Here is a 27557-nt window from a genome sequence, read left to right as displayed (position 1 = left end):
ATTATCTAGGCATGCGCTTAGACAGAAGGCTTACATTGAAATCCCATATTTGAACGAAAAGACAGCAGCTGAACTAAAAATATCATTGGCCACTAGGATTTAAACTAAATATTAGTTTGGAGTACATATTACTATTATACAAAACTATCCTAAAACATGTCTGGACATATGGTTGTAGAGTTATAGGCCTCAGCAAACAATTCAAATTTGGAGGAAATGTAACGTTATTAATCAAAACTGTTAAGAAAATTTGTAAAATCGCCTTGGTTTATATTTAATAAAACGTTATATCAAGATTTGAACACCCAAACAGTCCAAGAAGAAATGGCCAAATTCGATCTAAATTATTTTTCAAGATTGAAAGATTACACTATCTTTTACAATAAATCTACTTGATAGAATGATGAGGTTGAGTGGTAGAGAGGGCTAAATAGCCCTAACTCCGCCTCTTGAATAAAGGCATATTTCATTTTCATTTCATTTCATTTCATTTCATTACTTGATACTTCTAAAAATTTGTACAGATTTCACCGATTTGCTGTCCTGGAACTATCTGTTAGGATCTTGAATTAATTACGTTAGTGTTAAAAACGGTTAAGAGCTAATTCAATTTTTATTAGTAATGTTGTTTCTGTAAGTCGTACTCACTTATTGTTTTTCTTCAATTGGACAGATTGTAAATAATGTTACAACTACTTTCTAATGTTGGTACACAGATATAATTTAAACAGCTGTTCGTTTATTGCAGTGACGAAATATCATCTTTCCACTTTGCTCTGCTGAAGCAGACAATCTTGCCTACTGAGTTGCCATTCGCAATATGTTTGTGGAGAGAAGAGAAAGTTGTGTTTGTTGACATATAAAATAGTTAAGGTTTTAAGAAATATAACGCAAATATGGATTTTGGAAAACTGTTATATACTGCCCACAAAAATGAAAAATCAGCTAACAAAGATGTAAGTGCTTTCACTAATAAATATTACATGTCACGTTGCTTGTTTATTGGATGTAGAGTAGGCTAATATAAGTAAAAGCAGTTTCATGAAGTAGTCTTAACAAAATAAAACTTTGCTACTTCTCAAGATGTTTGATCGTTTAAGTACAGCGTCATTTAAGGAATGAATGACATTAGCGTTCTAATATATGGTAAACGCCTACTCTTAATAGGTTATTACAGGCTAATATGAAAGCAATTTTTATGAACTAGGATAAGGAAATTAAAGTTGCCACATATTAAGTTGCATTGATAGTTTAAGTATGACATAAGTTAAAGAGTGAATAATTTAGACATTTTCAGATACTGTTAGAGACCACTCTTAATAAAGTATTGCATTGTTCTAAATTGATTGGCCTAACATTTTTACATGATGACAACTTTTTCAAGGACTAATAGTGAAGAAGAACCGGGGTATTATGACTTCAATGTTAACTATGCCTATCTTGTAAAGACAATCTGGATGCTAAGTTACCCCATTTTTGTTAAGTAATTAAACTTTTGTGGTTCTAGTGTTACATGAGACTAGATTTGTGAAAGCCTACCTTTTGGGAATGGTGATCCCTACACCATGCAATGTCCTCTGATTAATCAAACTATTCATTCCATATGTATATAAAGAATCCTGCCATGTATTTGTTCATTTCTTCCTTGTAATGAGACAATCAATTTATAGTAGGATAGCCTACAATATAATTAGAAGCTTATTAGGAATAAACTGAATGGTAAAAATAAAAGAAAGATTAAAGAGAGAAATAGCAGTACTAAAGGAAATATATGTACTTGCGTGTATGGCGTCGAAAGTTCAAGTAACGGTTAAATAGCAAAAAATACTCTCAGGTTTGTTACTCTGTAGATTTGACAGTCAGGTGGATAGGTTAGGTGACTTTATACATTAGTTTACCTTTAATAACAATGGTTAAATTGCAAACAATACTCTCAGGTTTGTTCTACTGTAGATCTGACAGTCAAGTGCTTAGGTTAGATGACTTTACATTAGTTTACCTATAATAACAATGGTTAAATTGCAAACAGTATTGTCAGGTTTGTTCCCCTGTAGACCTGACAGTTTGGTGGTTAGGTTAGGTGACTTTACATCAGTTTACCTCTAATAACAATTTTTAAATTACAAACATAATTGTGTTTGTTCCTCTGTAGATCTGACAGTCAGGTGGTTAGGTTAGGTAAGTTTCTATTAGTTTACTTCTAATATCAATGCTTAAATTGTAAACAATACTTTCAGGAAGGTTGGATTGTTTATCGGATAGACCTGACAGTTAGGTGGTAGGTTAAGTAAGTTTACATTAGTTTACCTAACAAGTTAAATTGCAAACAATACTCTCAGGTTTGTTCATCTATAGATCTGACAGACAGGTGCCTTGGTTAGGTAACTTTACATTAGTTTACCTTTTAGAACAATGGTTAAATTGCAAACAATATTGTCAGGTTTTTTCCCTTGTAGATCTGAGAGTTAGGTGACTTTACATTAGTTACCTTTAATAGCAATGGTTAAATTGCAAACAATACTCTCAGGTTTGATCCTCTGTAGATCTAACAGTCAAGTGCTTAGGTTAGGTGATTTTACATTAGTTTACCTATAAGAACAATGGTTAAATTGCAAACAATATTGTCAGGTTTTTTCCTTTGTAGATCTGAGAGTTAGGTGACTTTACATTAGTTACCTTTAATAACAATGGTTAAATTGCAAACAATACTCTCAGGTTTGTTACTCTGTAGATCTGACGGTCAGGTGCTTAGGTTAGGTAAGTTTCTATTAGTTTACTTCCAATAAGATTGCTTAAACCCACTTCACATTTTTTTAATGGAAAGTTTTCTCAAGAAGCAAATAGGATAGCAATATAATTTAAATAAAATTGAGGAAAGACTAAACATTGATTGGTTGGTTGGAATGGATTTTGATCATGTCACGTGCCTCAGTTCGGCAAGTTATACTGAGTTGCCCTATACAATTTTCCAGTTCAGCTTTGCAGCTACTATATTAGTCAGTTATAAAATTTACTTCTTATCCAAGCATAGCCGCAAAGTGCAGTAATCCCTCGGCCAAATAAGCAATATTGTCAGTGCCACTGTAGCAACTACAGGGTACTCAGTCAATTTATTGAAATAATAGTACTTTGTTAGGACACTTACGGACTGGGTGGTAAGCCCTCAGGTAGAGCTGTCGGCTCCCAGATAGGGTAGGTCTGAGTTTTCTTATAATAGTCAGGTAGATAGGGTAGATAAGTTTTTCTTATTTTGTAATAGTTGTCAGTTACAGATAAATAGTAACTCAACATAATAAGATAATTGTCTTGATTGGACCTTAGTCTGTGTTTGCTAGGTGATTATGTGGTCAAATACTTCTAATATAATTACACATCAAAGTGGAAAGGTCCAGACATTTATATAAATGTTTCATGAAATGTTGTTTCAAAAACAGCCTTTAACGGTGCTGAACTGCAATCAAAAATAAAAGGTCAGAGTAAAATATTTCTAAAATTGTTCGTGGTTCTTCCTAAAAAAATGGGCCAAAGAAGCGCATAACTACCAAATATATTAGTTAAAAGTGCTAGTTATATGGCAGAAAATTTCATCTTTGAGGCTATTCCGAGTTTTTGAATTCAATAATTCTTATACGCTTTATTAAATTATTTGCTTTTTTCAGATCAAGTGTTACAAAACCAAATTTGAACCACCGAAGAAAGAGGTCAAAACTAAAACAGATTTATCGGCTAATATAAAAAAATTCATGCAAAAGCGTGAGGAAGAGGATAGAAAAAAAGCTGAAGAAGAGAAAAAAAAGAAAGAGGTGAGTGATTAGTCTTTTAATTCAAGGAAAAGTTTACGGAGATGTTACTGGAAATGTCTAAAAATAATTTTGTAATTTTCCAACTCATCATATTTATGATGCTGTGGATGACCGATGTACCGAACAGTATTTGATGAGCACATTGGTATGCTGCTGACAGATCTCCAATGTGGTGTTCTGTGTTGTAATAGAAAGAAAATTAAACTGAACAAAATCAAAAGAATGATTGTTTATTAATTTTTTTTCTAATTATATAGATAAAAGGAGAAGTCGCTGGTTCATTTCTAGAGAAGCCGCAAAATATAGTGTTTTAAAAGAGAACCAATGCAACAAGGCTATAGTGTTTATATAATATACATTTTATTTATGACCATCCAATTGGTCAGCTTTTAGAATTAGGTTTTAAAAATGAAATTTCTGTTTAAATTTTATAGGTTGTCAGTTAATTTTTTTTAGGTGCAGTTTAACTTACTTTTATTATCTTTTTATAATTGCATTATATTCACTGCTAAGTGCAAAGCGTTTGTAAGATTTTATTTATATCATCAAACATCACAGTACACTAGAAGATTTGTCATTACATAAGTAATACTGCAAAGTCAGAAAAATAGCGAAATAAAACTTTTGGTATAAGTATGACCATAATATCAGGTAATGGTAATACTAAATAGTAGTAAGTATACTAGTAATAGATGCTAAAGCTAAAGTAGTTTATAAAACATAATATTCTACATAACACGTACAAAAATCTGATAAAAGCTGGAGGTTAAAAATCTAGACTATTAAAAATAATTACTATTTTCTTTTAGTTTGTGATATTTCACAGCTCAAGTAATTATCGAGAATTGCTTTACATTCAATTCAGTGCTTTAAATAAGGCCAAACAAAATATAGTTGCAAAATGTCTGCTTCACTTTCAGCACTGAACATGATCTAGTTCTAGTAAATGTTGTTTCTCCCACGATTATTAACCCTCCATCAGGCGCTTAAAATTAGAAACGCCATCAGGCGCTCACGGAGGTTTCCTCCAGGTTAGCGAATAATGGATATCATAGTCGTTTAAACTGTTTTTATTTGTTTAAAAATTCATACTGATTTAATTACAATGTAATATATTCATTTTTAGAAATTAAATAAAAATTACTCTCTTATGTAGCCTAATGAATTTTCCAAATAAGAAATTCAAAATCTTAAAAAATATTATTGTATAATAACAACATGATTTATTTTAAGGAATAATACAATTAATTGTAAAAATGTTTTTAAAACCTACTGTAATAATATATGGAAATTAACTTACTTTTTAACTTCTTACAAAAACAACTTACTTCAGTTCTTGAGATATTATACAATTGTAATTTCAATTATTACTCTGGAATAAAAATGTATTCTTTACTAAAATATGTTTACCACTACACAAAGTTTCAAAACATTTTCCTTCTGGTTCTTATAACGACAATGTTCACTCCAAAAACAGTACTGAAATGTTCCCTAGCACACGGGTAATGTACTGACAAGTCTCTCGTCTTCATTCTCCATTTCACAAAATTCAAATAAAATATTTTGTAAAACTTAAAAAGAAACCATCACAGGTCACACATTTAGGCGCACACGGATTATTACTCCATAAAAACTAAACACAATAACGCGCTCACGGAGATTTCGTCCAAGCACTACAAACACAACATCGGGCGCTCACAGAGGAATCGTCCAGTCTCGCACGGAAGTAGACGTCACACTGACAGATTTTGACAAAGATAAGCGGGAAGCTATTGTTTCGCTTCCCCGAAAGATGCTTGTGAAGTACACTGCGGGAAACGACTGCCAACATCAGAAAAGTAGTACTATTTTTAATAATAAAAAATACACGGAGGAAAACTCCGTTTAGCGCTCGATGTAGGGTTAAAAAGAGTAAAGGAGTCAAAGAATTAGCCCTCTCTAACATTTAATCTGGCCTCTATGAATAACACTTTGTTAGGGATGATTTGCTATGAAACAGTTCACTTGTCAAAGCTATACTGTTCTCTGTCCACCTCTTAGGAACTGTTGGCTCTGAGAAGCCAAGACAAGAAAGCGTACAAGAGAGTACAGACTATGTTGAAGCGCACCAAGTCAGCCAACAAGAGTGTCATGGAAGATGCCATAGACGACGTCAACACTGTAGTTACCATGGCAGGTATGTACACACACCTCATATCTTTTGTCTCTTTTTGTCCCCTTACCACTACTTGTTATATAAGGATCACTACAGCTGCTACGATTAAAACGAGACTTCACAAGCACAGATGAGCTCCCAAGGAGAATGCACAGTGTGCTGAAAAAATCCCTCTCTTTTGCTGAATAAAAGAAAAAGTTGAGGTGAACAAAAAAATAACAATTTGTTTTCTTGCATATATGTTTGTTAGTCTTAGTCCTGTAACGAATGCCAAATTTAATAATGTATGATTTTTTTTTCTAGTTACGCTTAATTATAGTTTCCTTCAAGTTTAATTACTAGCTTTATTAAAGAATGATGGATTATCAACTTCATGTTACTCGTTATTATTTAAGGTTTAAGTTAAACTATCATTAAATGTATCGTCAATATTGTAGAGAATAGAATCTGAACCCTATAAGCACACACAGTTATACCAACTTCTTCACAAAGAAGCAGATGTAATATACACATTTGTCTTATATACAAGTTTTAATGTTCCTGTATGCACACTTGAGCACAACTATTTGAATTAGAGGAACCTAAAACTTTGCTAACAACAAATGGAAATTACTGTTATTTATAAATAATAAGATTTTGGAATAACACAGAGTTAATTAAAACTTCACCTATCTTAAGATTATTTGCGATTTGCGTCTTTACTAAATAAATAACATAACTTGTTAACACTCAAAGGTTTTTCATGTAGTTTTGGTCTACAATTGCTATTCTTGTAGCAAGGTTTGACACAGACTATAATGAGCTGTTCAATTTGATTCATTTACAATAGTGACATAACTATTAATTGTGTTTAAACTCTTAGAAGTATTAACACTTTGTACCCTGGGCCCTTAATACATGTTTCGGCGTGGCTCCCTGGGGGTTTTATGATGCTTTTAATAAATTCTGTGTTATTAAAGTAATTATGTTATAAACTCATACTACATATCTTTTTAAAGATAGAGATACATACTTTTTTTTTAATGTATACAAATATAAAGTTTATTTTCAAAATAAAATTATTATATAACTATTGAATGTTACGTAAAAAATACAAAAGAAGTTTTTGCTACATAACTTGTTAGTTCAGGTAGTTCGCCTTAGTGTGGTAATTTTTAAAGCACAATGGTCTGGATCAAATACAGGATATCGCACATTTTCGTTTAGATCATTCATAAAATCAATATTTGGTCCCAGGTGTGTATCAAAATCATCGTCATTTTCCGACTCGGAGTCAAACAAAAGATCGCAAATTGCATCACTTTTGATTTCATCACCCATATTATTTAAACTTGAAAATAATAAGTAAAGAATATAAAAGAAAATCAATGGAAAGTCGAGAAGAAAGAAGAAAGCGAGTGTAAATACAAAACAAAACACACGGATAACCTCACATTGCTTGCATTTGCCTTTACTTCATTCAGTAAGAAACTAAAGTTCTGATTATTTACAAACAGGTAAATTCACATTTATAATACATTATAATAACATTTGCTTCAGTATTTGTCGGCAAGATTTGTAGAAAACTTAGTAAGACATCACTAAGACTCACAACAACACAAAACGTGAAACACTACAAAGCAAACTGACAGTACCGACGATCAGCCGCGGCGCCTACGATCAGCTGTGTAGGCTTGTTTGTAGTACGACGATAAATATACTATTTCATTACTAAAACGTGACCCAGGGATCTCAAAACAAACAAATACGAACTTAGACAACCAATGAACATAATCAAAATGTTTGAATCCAAAAATAAGATGACTGAGCTAAATAATACAATTAAATAACACGACCCGAGCTATACTCGGGCGCCAGTAACAGGCGCTGCCGACGCGGCCCGACCTATACTCGGGCTCAGGGTACAAAGTGTTAATAGTTTTGTTCAGATAATTTGTAGAACACTATTTTTATAGTCTAATCGTAAGTATATTAAGTAGTTTACAAAACCACGACTTATACAACATAAAAGCCATTAAAGTTTATGACACTGGCCTAGACTGTAGCGAAATTCACTTCAACCATGGCTTGAGCAAACTACTAAAAATTTTATTGAATCAACCTACCCAATGATTTACACATTTTTCAACAGCTCTCCTTTAAAGGTCGAGCTATGTTGTGTTGGGTGTCAAGCTATTCATTTTGTCAGTGAAGACTGGTTCACACTTGAAACAATCTGTCTATGGCACAGGTGATGCATCTGAAAGTTTTGTCCTTTTCCAGTCCTTCAAAAAAATGGTCTACCATTCACCTAAAAGAAATGAATACCTAAATTTTCAGTCTCATAAAAATAACAATATCCATTATAGTTACATTAATGTTTAGCTTTTTTAGTTTTGTCTTTAACCCTTTAAGCGTCATGAAAAATTAGACCTGATCTTTGATAAAGTTACAATTTTTTTAAATTTCCAATGTGTAAAGTTAAATTTATTTTCGTTTCTGTATGTCAAAATAGAGTTATTTAACGGTAAATAAAATTCGTTTAGCCTTTTTTGGATTACCTAGGATAATTTTTTAACTTTTGAGAATATCGTAGAATAGCAGTGTAGTTGTCACTAATATTTTTATAATTTATTCAGTAAGTATGGGAATGAAACACAGTTTTATAGATAAACGTATACTATATTACAAACCAATAAAATTAGAAAAATACAAAAGTAGACAAAGAGTGTTTATTTAGTGGCGGGCTGTCACAACTGACATTCCACGCGTCTCCCGCAAGCCACTGTTATCGCGTGGACTTTGAACCTTCTTATCGCTCGGCAACGTGTAGGACAGCCTTGCAGGGCTTGAATTATGTTTCTTGCTTTGTGATAACATCTTTATGACCGTAGTAAAATATTAAAAAGTTTGGGGTTGACCAAGTAATTGCTCAGAATTACCAAATCTTCAAATTCCGAATCGTCTGGATAGGCCATTCACACGAATAATGGTAAAAAACACTAAATAAATACTGGAAACTGCTGTATTTAATATGAATAATTTACTTTAAAAAGAATAAGACACAACAGAAAATTAGCGATAACCGAAATACATATGCGTGTACCGGACGCTTCTCACTAACAACTGGCTAGATGCCTTGACGGGAGCTCCCGTCAATGACTTTGTGAAATGCGCGGGGCCACGCCCGCTAGACAGTGTTTGGCCAATTAGAAGCAACTGCCACTCCCATTGTAACAGAATTCGAGGCAGGGCAACCCGTCTGTATGTCGCATGACGACTAGAACCATCTAACAGCAAAATATTCAACTAACATAGCAGTAAGAAAATAAAGAATGCAAAAACGCGGATCCACGGCAATAACGTTTTGAGCTTGTAGTGGCCCTCCGCGGATCCGCGTCAATAACGCTGGAAAGGTTAATATAGTTGGTCAAAGACACTCCAAACCCAGATTGATAATTATCAGTTAACAATAATTGCTAGTGTTCCGCCAGTGGTAGTTCCTAGGTCTGGCCTTTGGATTGCGCTATTAACTAGGTGCTTTGTTACAGGTGCAATTAAAATATACTGGTATTTAATTTTTTTCCCCCCACTGAGGTGAAACTTTGAAAATATCCATATCATACATTTTTAATTCAATCTATGTACAATTTCAATACCTTGTTTGTTTTAAGTGCTTTGTAATCGTTCTAATTTTAGATGTTTTTATTATAATAGAAAAGTTATTATTTAATTACCAAATCAACTCATGATTACACGATTTTGACAAAAACAGGGCTGGATTTTTAATGATAGTAAAGTGCAAAGTTTGAGTAATGTAGTTAATGTTAGGAGTTGATTAACAATATGTTTTTAATTTTAGTGGCAAGTACTCATTCAGCCAATCGTCCAAGCCACTTGTCTAAGAGTGAGTGCTGTTGTCACAAACATTGCACAATGTGCAATGTACCAGTACAATTAAGAATCTTTTCAATTTATTTATAATTTAAACTATATGTTCCGTCTTCTTAAGGTTTCGCTTCCACAGGATTTCAGCAGAAGGTGGCTCCGGTCCATCACTACACATCTAATGTATCCTGTGATTTTGAAAGCAACGCTAAATAGCTCTTAAATTGAAGTGTACCGATATTTACACCTCCTAGCTCTAGATAAAACGGGTATGAAATACTTGCTTTGTCTGCGGAAATTGCTCTGTATGCGTACAATGTTCCAGGACCACAGCAATGCGATGAGGACGACTACGGATACGTGTCCCAGGAGGCTTCAGCGTTTTATGCCAAGCTGATGGACAAATACTCAAGCATGCCACCAGAAGAACCCAAGTTCTCTCAGTCCAAGAAACCTGTCGTCAAAGACTTGAATGCCGCCAAGGTAAATCATTAAATTAAATTTTGTATTTGAGATAACTTATTAAATTAAAAATGTACTTAGCACTGACTATTTAAATCCTTGAGCAGTCAAATTGTGTTTTTTAACAAAAAAAAATGGTAAAGTTAAATTTGATTGCAAGTTGTGTATAAAAACGATACAAAATACACAGATTCCTAAAATCACAATTTGGTATTGAAGTAAAAACTCCAAGATCCACTTGTATTGTCCAAGCAAGTAACTAATAATTCATGTGAATTCTTTTGTGAAGTTACAATGTTACACTAAAGCGTTATTAAAATAGTAAACTATTTACACAAGTTTTCTAGTGTGTTTTATATATATATATATATATATATAATATATATATATATATTCACTTTAAATGAACAGTCCTGTCCATTGATACTCTCTCAGATCTTATTTTTATTGTAAACAATGTGTGAGATAGCTAAATCTACACAAACAAATAAATAGTCAACAGAACCAGTTTAGTGAATAGGCTTACTATATAAACAAGGCACATAGTTGTGTAATGGACTTTATATAAAATGATAAGGAAGTTCAATATCTTCGTCAGTTAAATGTAACTTTTTTTATTAGTATCAAAACCGATACTATTTGACTGTAATTTCAAGATGTAATAACATAAACCATAAATTCAGTTGTTTTCATCTAGGCTACGACTGAAACAATCAACATCAGAATTTTGCCAGTTCTAGGGTTAATCACCTGATACAACAGATTATCAAAGGATCCAACAGAATGTATAAAGAGAGTTAACAGAATTTAAAATATATGCCATTGTTATATATTACAGCATTTACGATGGCCATATCTAAACAGGATTTACTCACCCTGTGATGGATAATCTGTAATGGTGTTGTACCACGATTCACCACTAGATTTTTACACCATAGTACTTTTTTACAATTGAAAGCTTTTGACTAGCTTTGTTTTAGCGTCAAAAATTTAAATGTAAAAATAGTTTTTGCTTTATAAATTTGTACAATAGTTTTGTAATTTATCTTAACTGTTAATATTTACAAAACATGTTATATTATTTGTAAATATTTTTAGATTATTGTTATTTGTTTTATATAAAATCTTTTCAAGATAATTGTTTTCCTGAACCAAGTATGTAATTTGTTTATGCTTAAAAACAGCTTAATAATGTATTTGTCATTTGTAAGAAGAAATAAATTAATTCCAGATTCCCTTGTTTTTTACGAATAATATATTTTATTGTTGTATGTATGTGTTCTATAAAGGATTAAGGTATGTAGAAGCTAATGTTCAAAGATTAAAGATGTTCAAAGTTTTCATTGTAAAATTATGGTAATCCAGCTCACAAGTAAAAATAAATTCATTAAATATTTCCTTTTTTATTGTAGGACCGTGTCAGAGCAGCATTGCAAAGAGAGGAAGAAGAAGAAATGATGCCTCACAAAAGGAAAAGAAAGTCAAAATCTGATAAGGCAGGTGAAGAAAATGGTGAATCAGAGAGAGGGGATGAAAGATCAAGATCGAGGGAACATTCTCCGGTGGAGGAACCGAAGCCAAAAAAGCCAAAGAAGATGGCGCCTCCACCCATGGACTTCAATTCCTTATTGAAGCTCGCAGAACAAAAGCAGTTTGAACCCATACAGATTGAGAAAAAGGTCAAAGAGGATGAAGAAGAGAGGCCCATGACAAAGAAACAAAAGTTGGAATATGAACGGGAACGTGAAAGTAGAGAAAGAAGAATGCAACATGAAAGCATGAAGAATGGGCAAAGAAGGCCAGAATCTCTAAATAGAATTCCAAAACTATCTGATGGAGGTGAAAGGAAGGATAAAATCAACGGATTTGGACGTATTCCTAAGAAATCCAACCCTGAAGGCAAGCCTAGGGTCGATGAACCTGATGGCAATATTCTAAGGAACGTTCTTAAGAGAAAAAATTCTATTGATTCTGACAGTAATAGCAGAAACAATTCTGATAGTGATCGCTCAAAGCAAACAAATCATCGAACAGATCGACCAAAAAGCCACCAGGATTCTAATCGTTCTACAAGTAACTCTGATGTCAACCGTAGAACAGAATCTTCACACAAGAACTATGAGAGAAAGAGTACGAATCCTTCACAAGCCTCCATAACAGCAAATAAAACCAAGTCAAGAAATCATAACATGTCCGATGAGGAACATTCTGAGGCCTCAGACTCGGGTTATGAGAGATCCGGTTCTCTCGGAAATGACCAAAACCGAAATTACAAACCTGACAGATCCAACTCTTCCAACACAAACCATAGATCCAACCACAATTCTAGCAGAGACTTCTCAGAAAGAAATGGTTACAGTGACAGACCTAGAAAGCAATCAGATAATGAGCACTCAGATTCTCAGTCAGGCAGTGATAGTAGAAAGTACACGTCTGAGAAAAATCGTCCAAATACCTCCAGTTACAAACAGAAGCCAGAAGTTAAGTACAAGCCTGACACAGAAAGATCAATGTCTCAGGTAAAACCATCCAAAACATCTAGTGGAAGGCCTACGGAGACAAGCCGTGATAGACCTCGTTCCCCTAATGACAGGTACAAACAGTCGTATTCTGACTCAGAACCTGATGATGACAAATACAGACCATCCAAGGTCCAACCCTCCTCTTATGAGAAGAAGTCGACCTTAAATAGCAGACCAATTGAGCGTAGTCGAGATCGGTCCCGTTCACCCGAAACACCCAAATACGAGGTCAAACGCAAACATCCTGAAGCAGATAATGGTGAAAAATATGTACCTTCTAAAAAAGTCAAGATGCCGTCAAGCAAAGAAAAGAAATTGATGAGTTTATTCGAAGGATCAGATGATGAATTTTCATCAAGTCATGACAATTCTAGGTCACACAAGGATATTGAAAACAGAAACCCTAAACCTTCCTTTAATGGTGATCGGCAAAAACCTGTTCAACTAGACTCCAAATTCAAGATCCCCAAAGCAAACTCTAATGCCGACAGACAAAAAGTTGTTCAAAAACCAGAAAAATACAAATCTTCGGAATATGAAAAAACTAATCTGAAATCGTTAGAAAATGTCAGATCTTCCTCAAGCTCCAGTTCAAAACCACCTGTTACTAAAGAAGTAAGTAAACAACCGACGAATTTAAGACCAGAAAAGTCATCTAATTCTAAACCAGATTTGGACAAAAATCGAATTTCTGTTGACAAAAGTAAAGAAAAGCCAAGATCTTCTAATAATGAATCGCCGAAACCACTCAGCTCCTCAGACAACACGAAAAAAGTACCATCCCAGCAAAGTGCTGAAGAAATGTTGAAGAAAAATGCAAATGTTTGGTCAAAACCCTGTAATCTATCACCGTCTGCAAAGCCATCAGGCTCAGGTTTGAGTGCCAGTCAGATTGAGAGGTTGAGGCAGATGAATAAAAAACCAACACCGGCGAAGACGAGCACTCAGAGCCCGAGGGATGAAAGAACATCAGATGGGAGACCCTTGCTTCCGAGATCACTGGGACCTCAGGGAAAACCGAGCTTGCTGAAAGCAGCTGCTGCTGCTGCCGCCTCCAGAGCTGCCTCTCAGAGAGCGCAAACAAACTCAGATACTAGATCATCGGAAAAACAACCTCCTACAACAAAACAATTGAATCGACAAGAATCTTCTGCTGGTGCCTCGAACAAACCTCGAGATCCCAAGGACTCTAGACCCAAGCAATTTCCTCCAAGCGATCTCAGACCGAAGCAGTTCCCTCCTAATGATCTCAAACCGAAGCAGTTTCCCCCCAGTGACCTCAGACCGAAGCAATTTCCACCAAGTGACCTCAAACCAAGGCCTTTTCCACCAAAGGATGTCCGAGGTCGTCAGTTTCCACCTGCCGATGTTAAGAGGAAACCTAAACCTCGTAAGTATTAGCACCTACACCCGCTTCTATTCGTAATTGGTGGTAATTCAGTTATTCATGTGGGTAAATACTTTAACTATCCAACACATATTGGTCATTAAAAAATGGTGCTCGCAAACATGTCCCAGTTGAGAGTTACCAGTTGTTTGTTGCTCCTGGTTTGTGCAAGTGTAACTTTGAAGTGGCCGTGCTCACTTATGCGTTGACAGATTTTGTTAGAAAAAGTACCATTGGTATTGTCATTAAAATTTCAAAATATTTGATATCTTTTAAAATTTGTATAACCTATTTAAAACCGCTAGTGCCTATCAAAAGACAAAATCTAAGTAGCTCCCGGCTTGTGCAAGCATACCTATAAAGTGATAGTGCTCATTTATGCGTTGATTTCTTTGAAAAAGATAGTATTGAAATTGGTGTAAAAATGACTAAATAGTTGTTATCCTATGCATTTTTTTATAACGATACCGTTATTTTTTTGTTATTTGACTTTCAAAATTTTAAACAGATGTCATTATGAAACAAGTAAAAGGATTTTGTTAACATTTTATTTTCACATTTTTATATTTATGAACTGTTTTGCTCATTTTTATGTGTAGAACAAAATCCCAGAGTATTGGAACACTTTTACTGAACACCCTGTATATACAGTTCTACATTCTTTTAGTGCCATTTAGTTTTGGGGATCTGCATTAGAGTTAGATTCTATTCTAGAGCCAAAATATAACAATATATCAATTGTATAATTTTTAGTAAACCTTTTTTCCATCCCAACTTACTATCCATATCATTTCAGTTTATCTCTTTTATTTGATTTTTTTATATTTTTTAAATAGGTTGAACTTTATTGAAATGTTTAAATTTTATATTTCAGGTCGTATTGAGTCCGAGTCAGAAGAGGAGTATGATTCTGAGATGGATGACTTCATCGATGATGGGTCGGACATGAATATGGAACAAATCTCAAAGGAAATTCAATCAATATTTGGCTACGATAAGTCCAGGTAAGTTGAGTAAAATTGATTATAATAAGTATTTGGTACGGTCCTGTAACACTTTTTTTGGTAAAACAGAGTTTAGTGACATCACTACACCTAAACACACTAAACATACTAATTTCGCAGCAGCCGAACAAAGCAGTACAAGTTAACCACAATCTCGGTAAAGAGTTTTTTACGTCAGAATAACAACTGCATAGAGGTTAAAACAAAATCAGACTGATTTCTCTATTGCACATATGTTTTGCTGTAAGAGTCTCAAGTTCCACGCATTTGGAACTATAGTTAGCCAGTTATATGTAAAAGTTTATGGATGTCTGTAACGGCTGTTGGCCGTGAACGTCAATTTGGCGGTATGGTATTGTATTATGGCGGTATGAGTCTATTTTTAACTAATTGTATTCACTTAGCATTATTAATCAGTACCTGTGAGGCCTATGTGCAGAGAGCATAAAAATATCAAGACTTCCCGTAATGGAATCAAAGAGTTAAGTAAAGAACGGTATTCAGTGTAATTAATATTATTAATATTGAATAATAATATTTGAAACTTATGTTCAGTGCATTTGAAATATTACTCCTTCATTTTTTTTTTTTTTTTTTTTTTTTTTTTTTTTTTTTTTTTTTTTCCTTCTGAGGGAAGAGAGGACACTTTGTACCCGCACTTAGTCCTAAAAGGACCTTTGCGCCTCCCTTACTTTTATTTTTTTTGCCCCTCAAAAACCGAGGCTTTTGCAAAAAAAAACCAATCAGATTTAAGGGCTCCTGTTCTTTGATGTCCTTGGGGCTGAGGAGGTATGCTCCCAGGTATCTTTTCTAGTCTCTACGATGGCAGGACAATCCAACCAAATGTGCTCCGCTGACTACCTCCTCCTCTCCACAGAGTCTACATTCGCTGCTCCGACTAAGGCCTACCTTCAAAAGGTGCTTTCTCAGAGGGCCCTTGTCCTGTCAACATTCCTAATATCAGTCTTATATCCTCCTTATTCTGGTCTAGGAGAGCTGTCCATCCTTTTGCTTAAGGAGAGATAAACATTTTGGATATTCTTAAACCCGAGGCTCTGCTCCAATTCTTATATCTTGTCCTCTTTTCCCAATCTTTAACCAGAGCTTTAATGCTGGAGAAGGATATTCCACATCTGGCTCTGGCCCCACCAATATGGATTCCGCTCCTTTTTGGCGAGGAGGATGTCCGCTTTTTCGTTTCCATGAATTCCTTCATGGACCCGGCACCCATCCGAGTGTTACTCTATTACTTGTTGCTAGCTCTGCTAGGGCCTTCCTGCATTCCCAGACCGCTTTTCGGAATCAATCGAAACAGGTATCCAGTGCCTTCAGTGCAGCCTGACTATCAGAGAGTATAAGGTATGATAATCCTTTAGTCCCCAACTGTGTGAGTCTTCTAGAACATGGAATCTATTGCCATGACCTCCGCCTGAAAAAACTGAGGCATGTCTTCCCAGGGGCACAGCCATGTCAACTCCAGGTCCATGTATTCCATATCCTGCCCTTGAGTCTAGGACGTGAACCATCGGTTGTAAAACTTCAGGACTCCTTTTTTTGGGTAGGCCTCCCTTTTAATCCATTCCTCCTACTTCCGATAGAGGACCGTGTATGGTTTTTCAAAGGAGTATTTCTTAACCATAGTATCAGATACTTTGGTTAGCATTTCAGCCTCAGGGAAATTTTCCAATTATCTTCATTTTATGGCCTTCTAGGGAGGTAACATTTATTACCTTTGTCCCTAGAAGCTGCTTCATTGCGCTCATCGCAGCTGTTCTCATCACTTCCTGGCCAAGAGGGAGTATAAACCCAGAACCGCTTCCATTGCTAGTGTTGGGCAGGAGCTCATTGCTCCCGTGATGCTTAAGCAAGCTAACCTCTGAAGACTCTGTAGCCTTTTTGCAGCTGTTGTTTGTTCGACCTTCGGCCACCATACTTAAAGCAGCATATGTGACCATTGGTTTCACTATGGTTTTCGTAAATCCAATAAATCATTTTGGGTTTAAGTCCCCATTTAAATCCAAAGAGTCTCTTACAGGCCCCAAGGGCCATTATTGCTTTGGATATCTTGTTTCTAATATGGGAGTTCCAAGTGAGCTTCTCATCCAAGATTAAACCCAGATACTTCACTTCTTTTGTTTGGTTTATGCTGATTCCTCCAGGACCGGTTTTAGCTAGCTGGAATTTCCTTTTCCTGGTAAAGGTAATCATGTTTGTTTTTGATGGGTTGATCCGCAGACCTTCCCCATGACACCAGTTGCTTATGAAGTTCAGTTCTGTTTGTAATTGGCGTTCCAGCCTGCCAGTGTTTTTCCCTTTAATCATAAGCTCTAGGTCATCCGCATAACATAGTAGCCTTATCCCCCTCTTCTCTGCTTTTCTTAGGAGATCATCCACTACCATCGCCCACAGGGAGAGGAGATAAGACTCCCCCCTGGGGGCAGCCTCTTTGGGCCGTGATCGCAGCCGATTCGTCCCCGTACTTGGCTTTCACCTGTCTGCTTTTTAGGAGGGCTACTATCCATTTGACTACGTCTGAGGAAACTCCAAAACGTTCCATCGCAGTCTTCATGGATTGATATGCTACTCGGTCGAAAGCTCCTTCAATGTCCATGAAGACGCTGACTAGGGCTTCCTTTTTTTCGAAGGTATTCTCCACCTCTCTCACTAAACTGTGGAGAGCAGTGGTGGTTGATTTTCCTTCTATGTATGCGTGTTGTGTGGGACTAAGTGGGGTGTTCCAGTAATATTGCGTCCCTTATGTGTCTATTTATTATTTTTTCCATAGTTTTCACATGAAGGAAGGTTAGGCTTATGGGTCTATACGAACTGGGTTTTGTTGGATCCCTGTCATTTTTTCCGCAAGAACACCACTAGTGCTATCCTCCAATTCTTTTGGTATATATCCTAGGGCGAAAAACTGCTTCTAAATAGGAATGACTAAGGGTATTTAGTAGAATGTCCAGCCCCTCTTGAAGCAGGGCTGGAAAAACTCCATCCGCCCCAGGAGATTTAAACGCGGCTTGAACGATCTTATCGCCCATTTTAATTCTTTCGTGTGTGAATAGTCTGTTAGACACCTGTCTGGCTTTTGCCACCTCCCGGACTGGATCCCCCCCATATAGAGAATAAGTATCCTCATTACGAGTTAGTTGACCCCCCCCGGGAAGTGTGTCTCGCAGAAGTAGTTCTAAGGTCTCCTTCCTGTTCATTGTTAGGTCACCGTTGTCCTTTACTAGAGTCCCCATAGGATTTGTATGCTCCGTTTGGAGAGTTTTTTGAAGCCTGGATTGCCTCGGGAAGACTGTTGATATTTTTACAGAAATTCCTCCAGGTTCTTCTTTTATTTGTTCTTAGTTCTTTCTTAATATTCATTTTGGGCCTGTAGATAAGGGAGCCAGTCGTCTGTCCTTTTTGCCCATTTTAATAATTTCCTCGTTTTGGTTTCTTAATGTTTCCAAACCTCCCAGTGTCCAACCACGGCACATCCCTCTTCAACCGGTTTTGCCTGGGAGGGACAGTTTTTTCTCGTAGGCCTTTATTATAGCTTGCTCTAACTAATTTGTGCAGACCTTTCTAATTCAAATTCATTTCTCTGCAAGGGTCCTATTTCTTCCAACTCTTCTGCCAGGGGGGACTCTCTGTAACCTCTCCAGTTGGTCGATTTAGGAAACCCTGTGGGTCACGTATCTTTCCCCTGACTCCTCTATGTCGAACCTAATTGGACAGTGGTCCGATAGTGAGGCCTCCTTGGAGACGTGCCACCTTACTATATTTATGTTTTTTAGTCCTGTAGATAGTGTTATGTCCAGGACTTCTTTCCTATTTCTAGTTATAAAGGTTGGGCTTGACCCTCTATTCTCTATTACACTAGATCATTGCTGAACATAAAACTGTAGAAGTTCCTCACCTCTCTTGTTTGTGTTCGTACTTCCCCAATACGTGTGGTGAGCATTTGCAGTCGCAGCTGAGAATGAGGGCCGAGCCTCTGTCTCTGCAGCTCTGCAATAGTCTTTCTAGTTCTTTTGGTGGGCAGCTTGTTGACGGGTTTGGGGAAGTAAGCTGAGGCTATAGTAACCTCTCTGTCCCCTTGCAGTGAAGTCACCTTCACTGTAGCCGCCACCAGATCCCTTGTTATTAGATCTGTAATCGGGAAAGACTGTTATTAGTTTTGAAGTTAGAATACAAGTTCTTGGGTTTTCCAATTGTTCGATCATAAATGAGATTACCTACCTGAGTTGTCAGTCCTCTGATGCACCTCTATAGATCCAAGGCTCCTGGATTAGGGCGATATCCAGGACCTGTTGAGATAAACCTTCTTCCCAAGATGTCAGTTGCGCCCTTTGCATGGTGTAGGTTTATCTGTATTAGGCGCATACTTACGCCTTCTTCCCACCTCCCCAGGTGGTCCATCCCCGTCTCTTCTTCTGGATTGCTTGGAGACTTTATCCCCTTTTCTTCCTCGAGCCCGGACGGATGGTCCTTTGAGTGAAGGTCCCTTCTTCAAGAAGAGAGAACAGGTGGGTCTTTCTTCTTTCGACCGCTGCTCTGGCTTGTGGAGTAGACCTTTTAGGTAAGGTATGTACAGATTGCTTATGACACCTTCGTGGCCTCCTCACTTCCATCTCTTCAGCGGTCATTTTTTCTGTGGTGGACCGTCTCAGATTTCTCTGTAGTCCCCTCTTCCCTTGTGGGTTGTTCTATTTTTTCTTGATGTTTTTTCTTCAGTCTAAGCTGAACTTTCCCAAACTTGTAGCCGATCCATGGACCTTCCTTCTCAAGTTTGTTCGCCTGTAGCGCAGTCGGGACTGCCAGGGTGAGTAGGGACAGACTTCCCCTCGTCGCTTCTACCGCAACAGAACATTCCATTCTCCGACAGATAGCTCTTTGTTTTGTCCTTTTAAGAGCTTCAATTATTCTTTTTCGGTTGTGTCATGTATGCTGTCCAAGGAAGATAGACAGTCGCGATTTCTCGCACGAGGGATTTCTTCCTCTGGTACTATCCTTAGACTGGCCTCTTCCCAAGGCTTTAGGGAGTCTTGCTTTCCTTTAAGCCAATAATAATAAAATACTCCTTTCATTTATATATCTCTAATTTATTTTTGTGTTAAATTAAACGTGATTATCATTATTATGTTTTTACAAGCCCTATTTATCATTACTACAATAACGTATTTCAATTAAAATTACTTAATTAACACATTTGTGATATTTAATTACAATATTTTTCAAACCGTATTAATTTTCATAAAATATAATTTATAAACATTGAATGAAAATATTGTTTGGTTAGAATAAAAGAAAGGTTTTTCGTAATTTTGCCTTATTTATGTTCAAGAGGACAACATTATTACACTAATACTTCAATAGATGCATGAACTTTATCATATTGGTTGTTAGTTTTATACATATACTATAATAAATACTCTTAAGGGCAGTCATTCAGTGGAAATGGAAATCTTAATGAACTTGTATATGTAAACTTGTTTTATAATTTTTTTAAATCTAGTTAGTTGTCAATTATTCTGAACATAATAAACAACCTTCGCTTGCCTCCAGGTTTATGGGAATGGAAGAGGACGACGAGTGCATGGAGTCAAACTTTGGTCAAATTGATCAAGAGGAACTGCGCAGTCTTAAAATAGGTGAGTCAAGTGAACAAGAATTGTATGTATTTATTCAATACTCGGACTTACGCTCTTATTCAATTCTCGGACTTACCACTCTTATTCAATATTCAGACACCACTCTTATTCAATACTCTAACTTACCACTCTTATTCAATACTCGGCCTTACCACTCTTATCCAATATTCAGACTTACCATTCTTATTCAATACCCAGACTTACTACTCTTATTCAATACTCGGACTTACCACTCTTATTCAATATTCAGACTTACCACTCTTATTCAATACTCGGACTTACTACTCTTATTCAATACTCGGCCTTACCACTCTTATCCAATATTCAGACTTACCATTCTTATTCAATACCCAGACTTACTACTCTTATTCAATACTCGGACTTACCACTCTTATTCAATATTCAGACTTACCACTCTTATTCAATACTCGGACTTACTACTCTTATTCAATACTCGGCCTTACCACTCTTATCCAATATTCAGACTTACCATTCTTATTCAATACCCAGACTTACTACTCTTATTCAATACTCGGACTTACCACTCTTATTCAATATTCAGACTTACCACTCTTATTCAATATTCGGACTTACCATTCTTATTCAATACCCAGACTTACTACTCTTATTCAATACTCGGACTTACCACTCTTATTCAATACTCGGACTTACCACTCTTATTAAATATTCAGACTTACCACTCTTATTCAATACTCGGACTTACCATTCTTATTCAATACTCAGACTTACTACTCTTATTCAATACTCGGCCTTACCACTCTTATCCAATATTCAGACTTACCATTCTTATTCAATACCCAGACTTACTACTCTTATTCAATACTCGGACTTACCACTCTTATTCAATATTCAGACTTACCACTCTTATTCAATACTCGGACTTACCACTCTTATCCAATACCCAGACTTACCATTCTTATCCAATACCCAGACTTACCACTCTTATCCAATACCCAGACTTACCTCTCTTATTCAATACTCGGACTTACCACTCTTATTCAATACTCGGACTTACCATTCTTATTCAATACTCGGACTTACCTCTCTTATTCAATACTCGGACTTACCACTCTTATTCAATACTCGGACTTACCATTCTTATTCGATACTCGGACCTACCACTCAGATCGGCTATGTTAAGAAGAAAACCGGCATACCAAACCATAACCCTCTCCCAGTCGAATGAAAGTGACCTGCTTTTGGCGCTACCGGGCAGCTCTGTCAAGGGCATCCGACTTTCAGGTTTTTTTTTTCCGTTATTTTATTAACTCTAACAAAAATTTTACATATTATATATTGCTGTTAAGGTTACTACATTCTCTGTAATATGGTGGTATTTAAAAAGTAATTAAGCTTATTCACTTTCACGCAAACGCTGACTTGTACCTGTCATGTCGGTAGTGAAGAACGAGTAAAGTTATGGGAAACCTGTGAAAACAACATAATATCAATAAAACTCTAGTTGCAGAAAGTTAGAAATAATGTAGTATCAATAATTCTATATGATAGCAGCCCAAGAAGGAAAGAATTATAGTGAAAAACGACTAATTCACTGTCAATGAAGAGATCGCTAAAATGTTTCATATATTACTTCTAGATAGCATCTCTTGGTATAAAAGCATTCATTGAACAAGGACAACAATACTTTCAACAGATATTTCCATTACATACACTGTGGAGCCTGGTGTCAATAAAATGTATACAGTTGCAAAGGCAAAGAATTAAATTTCTAAGATTTCAGGTTTTTTCAATTTTTAGTTTTCTCTGATTCTTTAGTGTCAGCTGGTAGCTTACAAGAGTTGCAGAGATGTGATTGTGGTGTGTTTTTTTTTTATTACGATGTTGGAAGTCAATTATTTCTGAATTGGTTTCATAGAATTATCAGTGATTATTTGAATTGATTCTATATATTTATTAACTTTACATAAAGATCGTTCCAGCTCAAGGTGATTGTACCTGGAATGTCTTTCTGTTTTTCATTTTCTGTTTTCCTATCGTGTGATATCCTCATTCAATACAATAAATAATAATGCCAAGTTTGCACTCAGGATTTCCTCTTGAAAACCTCTTTTCCGAAGCGTTATATGCACAGTAAATATAAAACTCTAGGACAACTAACTGTTCCTAGCACTATCCGATAACCTGGCCTAGTGCTACCACTGAAGGGACCTAGCAAACTGTAACGACCTACTCTGTAACGTCTCAGTTACTGACCTCAGTCGGACGTCTAGGTTTCGATTGTCTTCAATTGTTGTTTTACCTCGTCCTTGTCTGTCCAGGTTTGACAGAAGACTGGGAAGACATGAAGAAGGAGATGGAGGAGAAGAGAGCGAAGGCGAGAAGGAGAATGGAACTGATGAAGAAGAAAAGGTGATTCCAGTTCCACGAGTCTAGAGCCGTAATTTAGTTTTTATTTAAGTGCTGTATTTGTGTATATTATCTCAAAAACCGTACAATAGATCATTCGGTTTCCTTAAATTAGCTCAAATATACCTCAGACAATATTTGAGGTAACTATATTATGTACTACAAAATGATGCTTGTCTTTATTATGTTTTGTACAAGAAGATATGCTAAAGTTCACTGGATTTATCTTCACAGTCTTATAATTACAAAAACATAAATATTATGTTTTGAAGTATTTTTCTCTGCTCCAGAACATAAACAAGACGTGTGCTCCGTCATTTACCATTAGATATCCTAAATGAATCTTTAAGTTTTGCTATCAAAATTTAAATAGTGTTTTAATGCATATTTATTGATCTAGGTATAATGTATTATTTTATACACGATTTTATACGTTATTGTATTACGTAACTTTACATGTGTTTTGTTTAATTCTTTTAGAGTGCTGTGATAGGCATATTTTGTTGATAACGATTATCAAAAACAATGTTGTAAGTTTACAGGGCTTATTATTCACTTTCTCACCCTTGTAAGAATGTTTGTTATATATGAATTGTCTGGTTTTTTCTGTTTCAATACTTGCCAGTAAATAATGCACAGGGAAAACGAGGACTCAAATTTAAATTATTATTACGTTTTACGAAATATATTTTTAAGAACCGTTTTTGAATCTGTGATTTATGTTGCTGGAAGACATAATATTTTATTTTATTTTATTTCTTTTAATAAATTTGAGTGGGTTTTTGTGATACTAGACTTGTTAAACAAGTTTGGACTTGTAACGTTATTTGGCTTTCGTACATTGCCAAAGGTTTTCTGAAGACAACCTTTCTCGTACGGCATAAAAGCCCAGTTCATACTTACAATTTTATAAAAAGTGAAATTACTTTTACACTGAGAGTATATATAAATAGTAGATATATAAAATATGTAGTGTTTTGTATTCCAGCTAAGTTTCTATTGTATGTATATGGCAGATAGCATAATAAAATTGTCTCTCTTTTTAAAATAATGAAAATAAAGTTAAAAGCTTTATAGGGTGGTAATTACACTCTTTAAAATATGTTGTTTATTTTACCCGTGTTTCCAAAAAAGCGTTGGGGCCAATTCAAATTTCAGATGTCAACACACTTATCGACCCATAAATTGAAGAAAAATTCAATCTGGCACAATGTATAAAATCCGTTTATCTTGTCCCTATACGAAATGGCAGTTAATTAATTAATAGCTGCAAATTTTTGTCAGTCAAACTTTTTTTCTTTGGCTGTACTGTTAGATTGACCTTTTTTAATCTTTGGAATATTTTTATTACATGATTGGAAGTTTGTTTTGAAGTTCTTTTTGCTAAGCTCTTTGTTCCTAAATGGGGAGGGCTTTGAAATGACTACAAATTTGTAGTTCTTTATTTTTACTCATCTGAAATAGTACTTACAGCAAAATCCAAATCTGATTCATACAGGAAGTTTTAACTTGTACTCATAAAAAATGGCAGATCGTTCAAAAATGTACCTTTATTATTTAGGGTTTAAAAATAAAAATGAGGAATAGAGGGAAATGAGAAACTTTAATATTTTAATGCGGAATTTAGTGGTGTAATGATTATTTCCAGAATTAGTCAAATGTCAATCAATCAATCAATCTTTATTTGCCTTTTTACATATGACATGCATTGACAAAGTCAGTAATATTGTCTAGATGACATGGTCAGAAACAAGCAATAAAACCAAACTATTCAGTTTTTAAAATATCATTACAGTTTAAAATTATTCTTTGAATATCAATATCATAATGAAAGACAATAGTTTAACAAAAGGAGATTTTAAAATAATTGAACAACAAAAGAATTTATAAAAGTTTAACAGATATTAAATTTAAAAATATTTTAACTGATTGCACGTGAATTACTACAATACTAGCACAACAATTTGAAATCTTAGGATAACAGGTTACAATATAAGATTCTACAGATGAAATTTACAGTACTGAATAAAAAAAGGACAGTTTCTAGATTAAAATTGAACAATTTACTGAAATCTCATTGTTGTTTACAAATATATGTTTTCAATTGTAGTATAACAGATTTAGCGAGCTGTACAGTGGATCCTGTATACATTATTAACAAACTAAAAATTTAATATCCTTGTAGTTAAAAAACTCTGATAGGGTATAGAAAGGATTGTTCAAAAGCCAATGTCACTAATTATAAAGGGAAAAGGTATATTTATTATTGAAACCGAAATGTGGAAATCAAATTTTTAAACTGTCACCGTTTGTATAGGGATAAGTAAACGTTTTTTCATAAACCACATTAGAATTCCTTTTTTTTTTTTTTGTTCGTACATTTGATGGGTTACATGATGGTTGGCTGACGTTTTGAAAGTTTGAATTGCCTCTTCTTCACATTTTTAGAAAAAAGGGCTAACAAACGAATGCTCAAAAAAATTACTAGAACTCTTTGAAGTACTAGAAGATTTCCCTGTTACTTTTATTGTACTTTCATTATTTTAAAAATATAAAAGAAGCTGGGTTTTACTTCATAAAAATATCACCAAAACGAGACAAAGTGTAATTCAGTTTGAATTACATTTATACAATTATTATGGTATTTCAAAATAAAAATTTGTGGGCCAGTAGTAACATAATCAACTAATTATTAATATACAAATTACATAATTTGTACTTAATGACAATTTTTTCCACCTTGTAACGTGTGTGTGTGTGTTTTTCATTACTCTTTTCTTGTTATATCTGTGTTATAAAACTAATGTTGTGGTTATTTTGGGTTGTGATTGTTTATTTTTGTAATCATAGTATTGTTTTTCCCTGTTTGAATGTTTACTAATTTGTACATATACAAAATTAGAAGTTTTAGTCATTTTTATCCATAATTTAATTTTTAAGTGTGCATGTAAAATGTCTAAGTGACTAAGGTTGTCTTTAGTGTGTAGTATTTCTATTGTCTGACAATACAGATCAGTTCAATAAGGTAAAACATAATTATTGTGTTAGGCTAAATACAAGTTGTGAAAATGTATTAAAAATATTTTGAAGTTGAAACTTATTTATTTATAAGTTTAAAATTCATGTAGAACAATATATGTCACAATTTTTTAATAATTATATTAAAAAACGTCTTAAATCTCACAGCTTGGAGTTTACATTTATTTTTTACAAGGTAAAAATTAAGTTGAAATTAAATTAACCTTGCGGTTACAGAACAAAACGTAATCTACTTACTGGATAGCCCTCGTATTATGTTTTTTTTTATTATTTTGAATGTATCAAGAAATACCTTTAATATGACAAGCGAAAATATAAATTCTTTGTGTACTTTAACCTCTTTCAGTTGGTGTCTATATTATTTGACCATATCAAGTAATAATAAAAAACAAAAGTGCGTTTAAGCTGGTGTAATCGATTATGGGCTTGAAAAATATGTTTAATGTTAAATTCATAGCTTTTAAGATAACTGTCGTCCTTTTAACTATTTATGAGAATTGTTTTTATTATTTAATATAATTGACATTTAAACTAAATTAAATTTCATAATAAATAAAAAATGTCACTACTTAACCCTTTGGCTGCTAAGAATTTTTTGACATGTTATCCCAAAAGTGCTCAGGTTTTTATCGGATTTTATCCCAAAAGTGCTAAGCCTAAAATGGTGAATTTGTAGAGTTTTACAAAACAAATCATAAGTTCCTCAAATTTTAACCTATTTCATTGATTTATGTTTTGTTTTGTAGTATAATGTAAGAAAATAAAAAATAATAAATTTTGAAAAATACAAAACTATGTAAACAAATAAATAATTATTTTTTATGTGTTTTTTTGTTTTTGTTTTTTTTTCAACTTTGACACAGAAAAACATAATTAAATTTAACTTTTATTTTTTTAAATACATTTTTACCTAAAGCCATATGTTGTTTTGAGTACATACTGAAATTTTCATGCAAAAATATAGATTTTTACTTATGTAATGAAAAAAACACACAAAAAACTTACTCTGTGCTATCTAAATCACAGCTGTTTTTGCCGTTAGTGTACTATAAAAAAAGCAGCAAATACAAGTGTTGTTATTATTTTTAAGGAAAAGTAAACTTATTCAACTGTCATTTACCGCAATCGGCGTGTAAATAACGTAATATTTAGCGCTAGAAAAAAAAAATTCGCAACAACGAAATATCGTTCCATAGCATTTTTTGGCACGATTACCAAAAACGACATATCGTTGCATAGCAGCCAAAGGGTTAAAGCTACACTCATCGTAAACATTTACATTCTTAAC

At 34.6% G+C, this 27557-nt stretch overlaps 1 protein-coding gene across 1 annotated transcript; it reads left to right on the top strand.

Annotated features, from left to right (window-relative positions):
• The first annotated feature begins 757 nt into the window (after positions 1–757).
• On the top strand, positions 758–26994 carry LOC124372290 (protein SPT2 homolog). Its single transcript, XM_046830672.1, has 8 exons — positions 758–956; positions 3660–3803; positions 5844–5979; positions 10151–10308; positions 11700–14199; positions 15071–15200; positions 20757–20842; positions 23143–26994. Exons 1-8 carry the CDS (start codon positions 897–899, stop codon positions 23235–23237), a joined length of 3309 nt encoding a protein of 1102 aa, XP_046686628.1. The 5' UTR covers positions 758–896; the 3' UTR covers positions 23238–26994.
• Positions 26995–27557: the final 563 nt, after the last annotated feature.

Source organism: Homalodisca vitripennis, unplaced genomic scaffold, assembly GCF_021130785.1.
Source record: "Homalodisca vitripennis isolate AUS2020 unplaced genomic scaffold, UT_GWSS_2.1 ScUCBcl_2794;HRSCAF=7893, whole genome shotgun sequence".
NCBI lineage: Eukaryota > Metazoa > Arthropoda > Insecta > Hemiptera > Cicadellidae > Homalodisca > Homalodisca vitripennis.
Note: the sequence above shows the minus strand (reverse complement) of the source record. Positions and strands in the feature narration are given on the sequence as shown.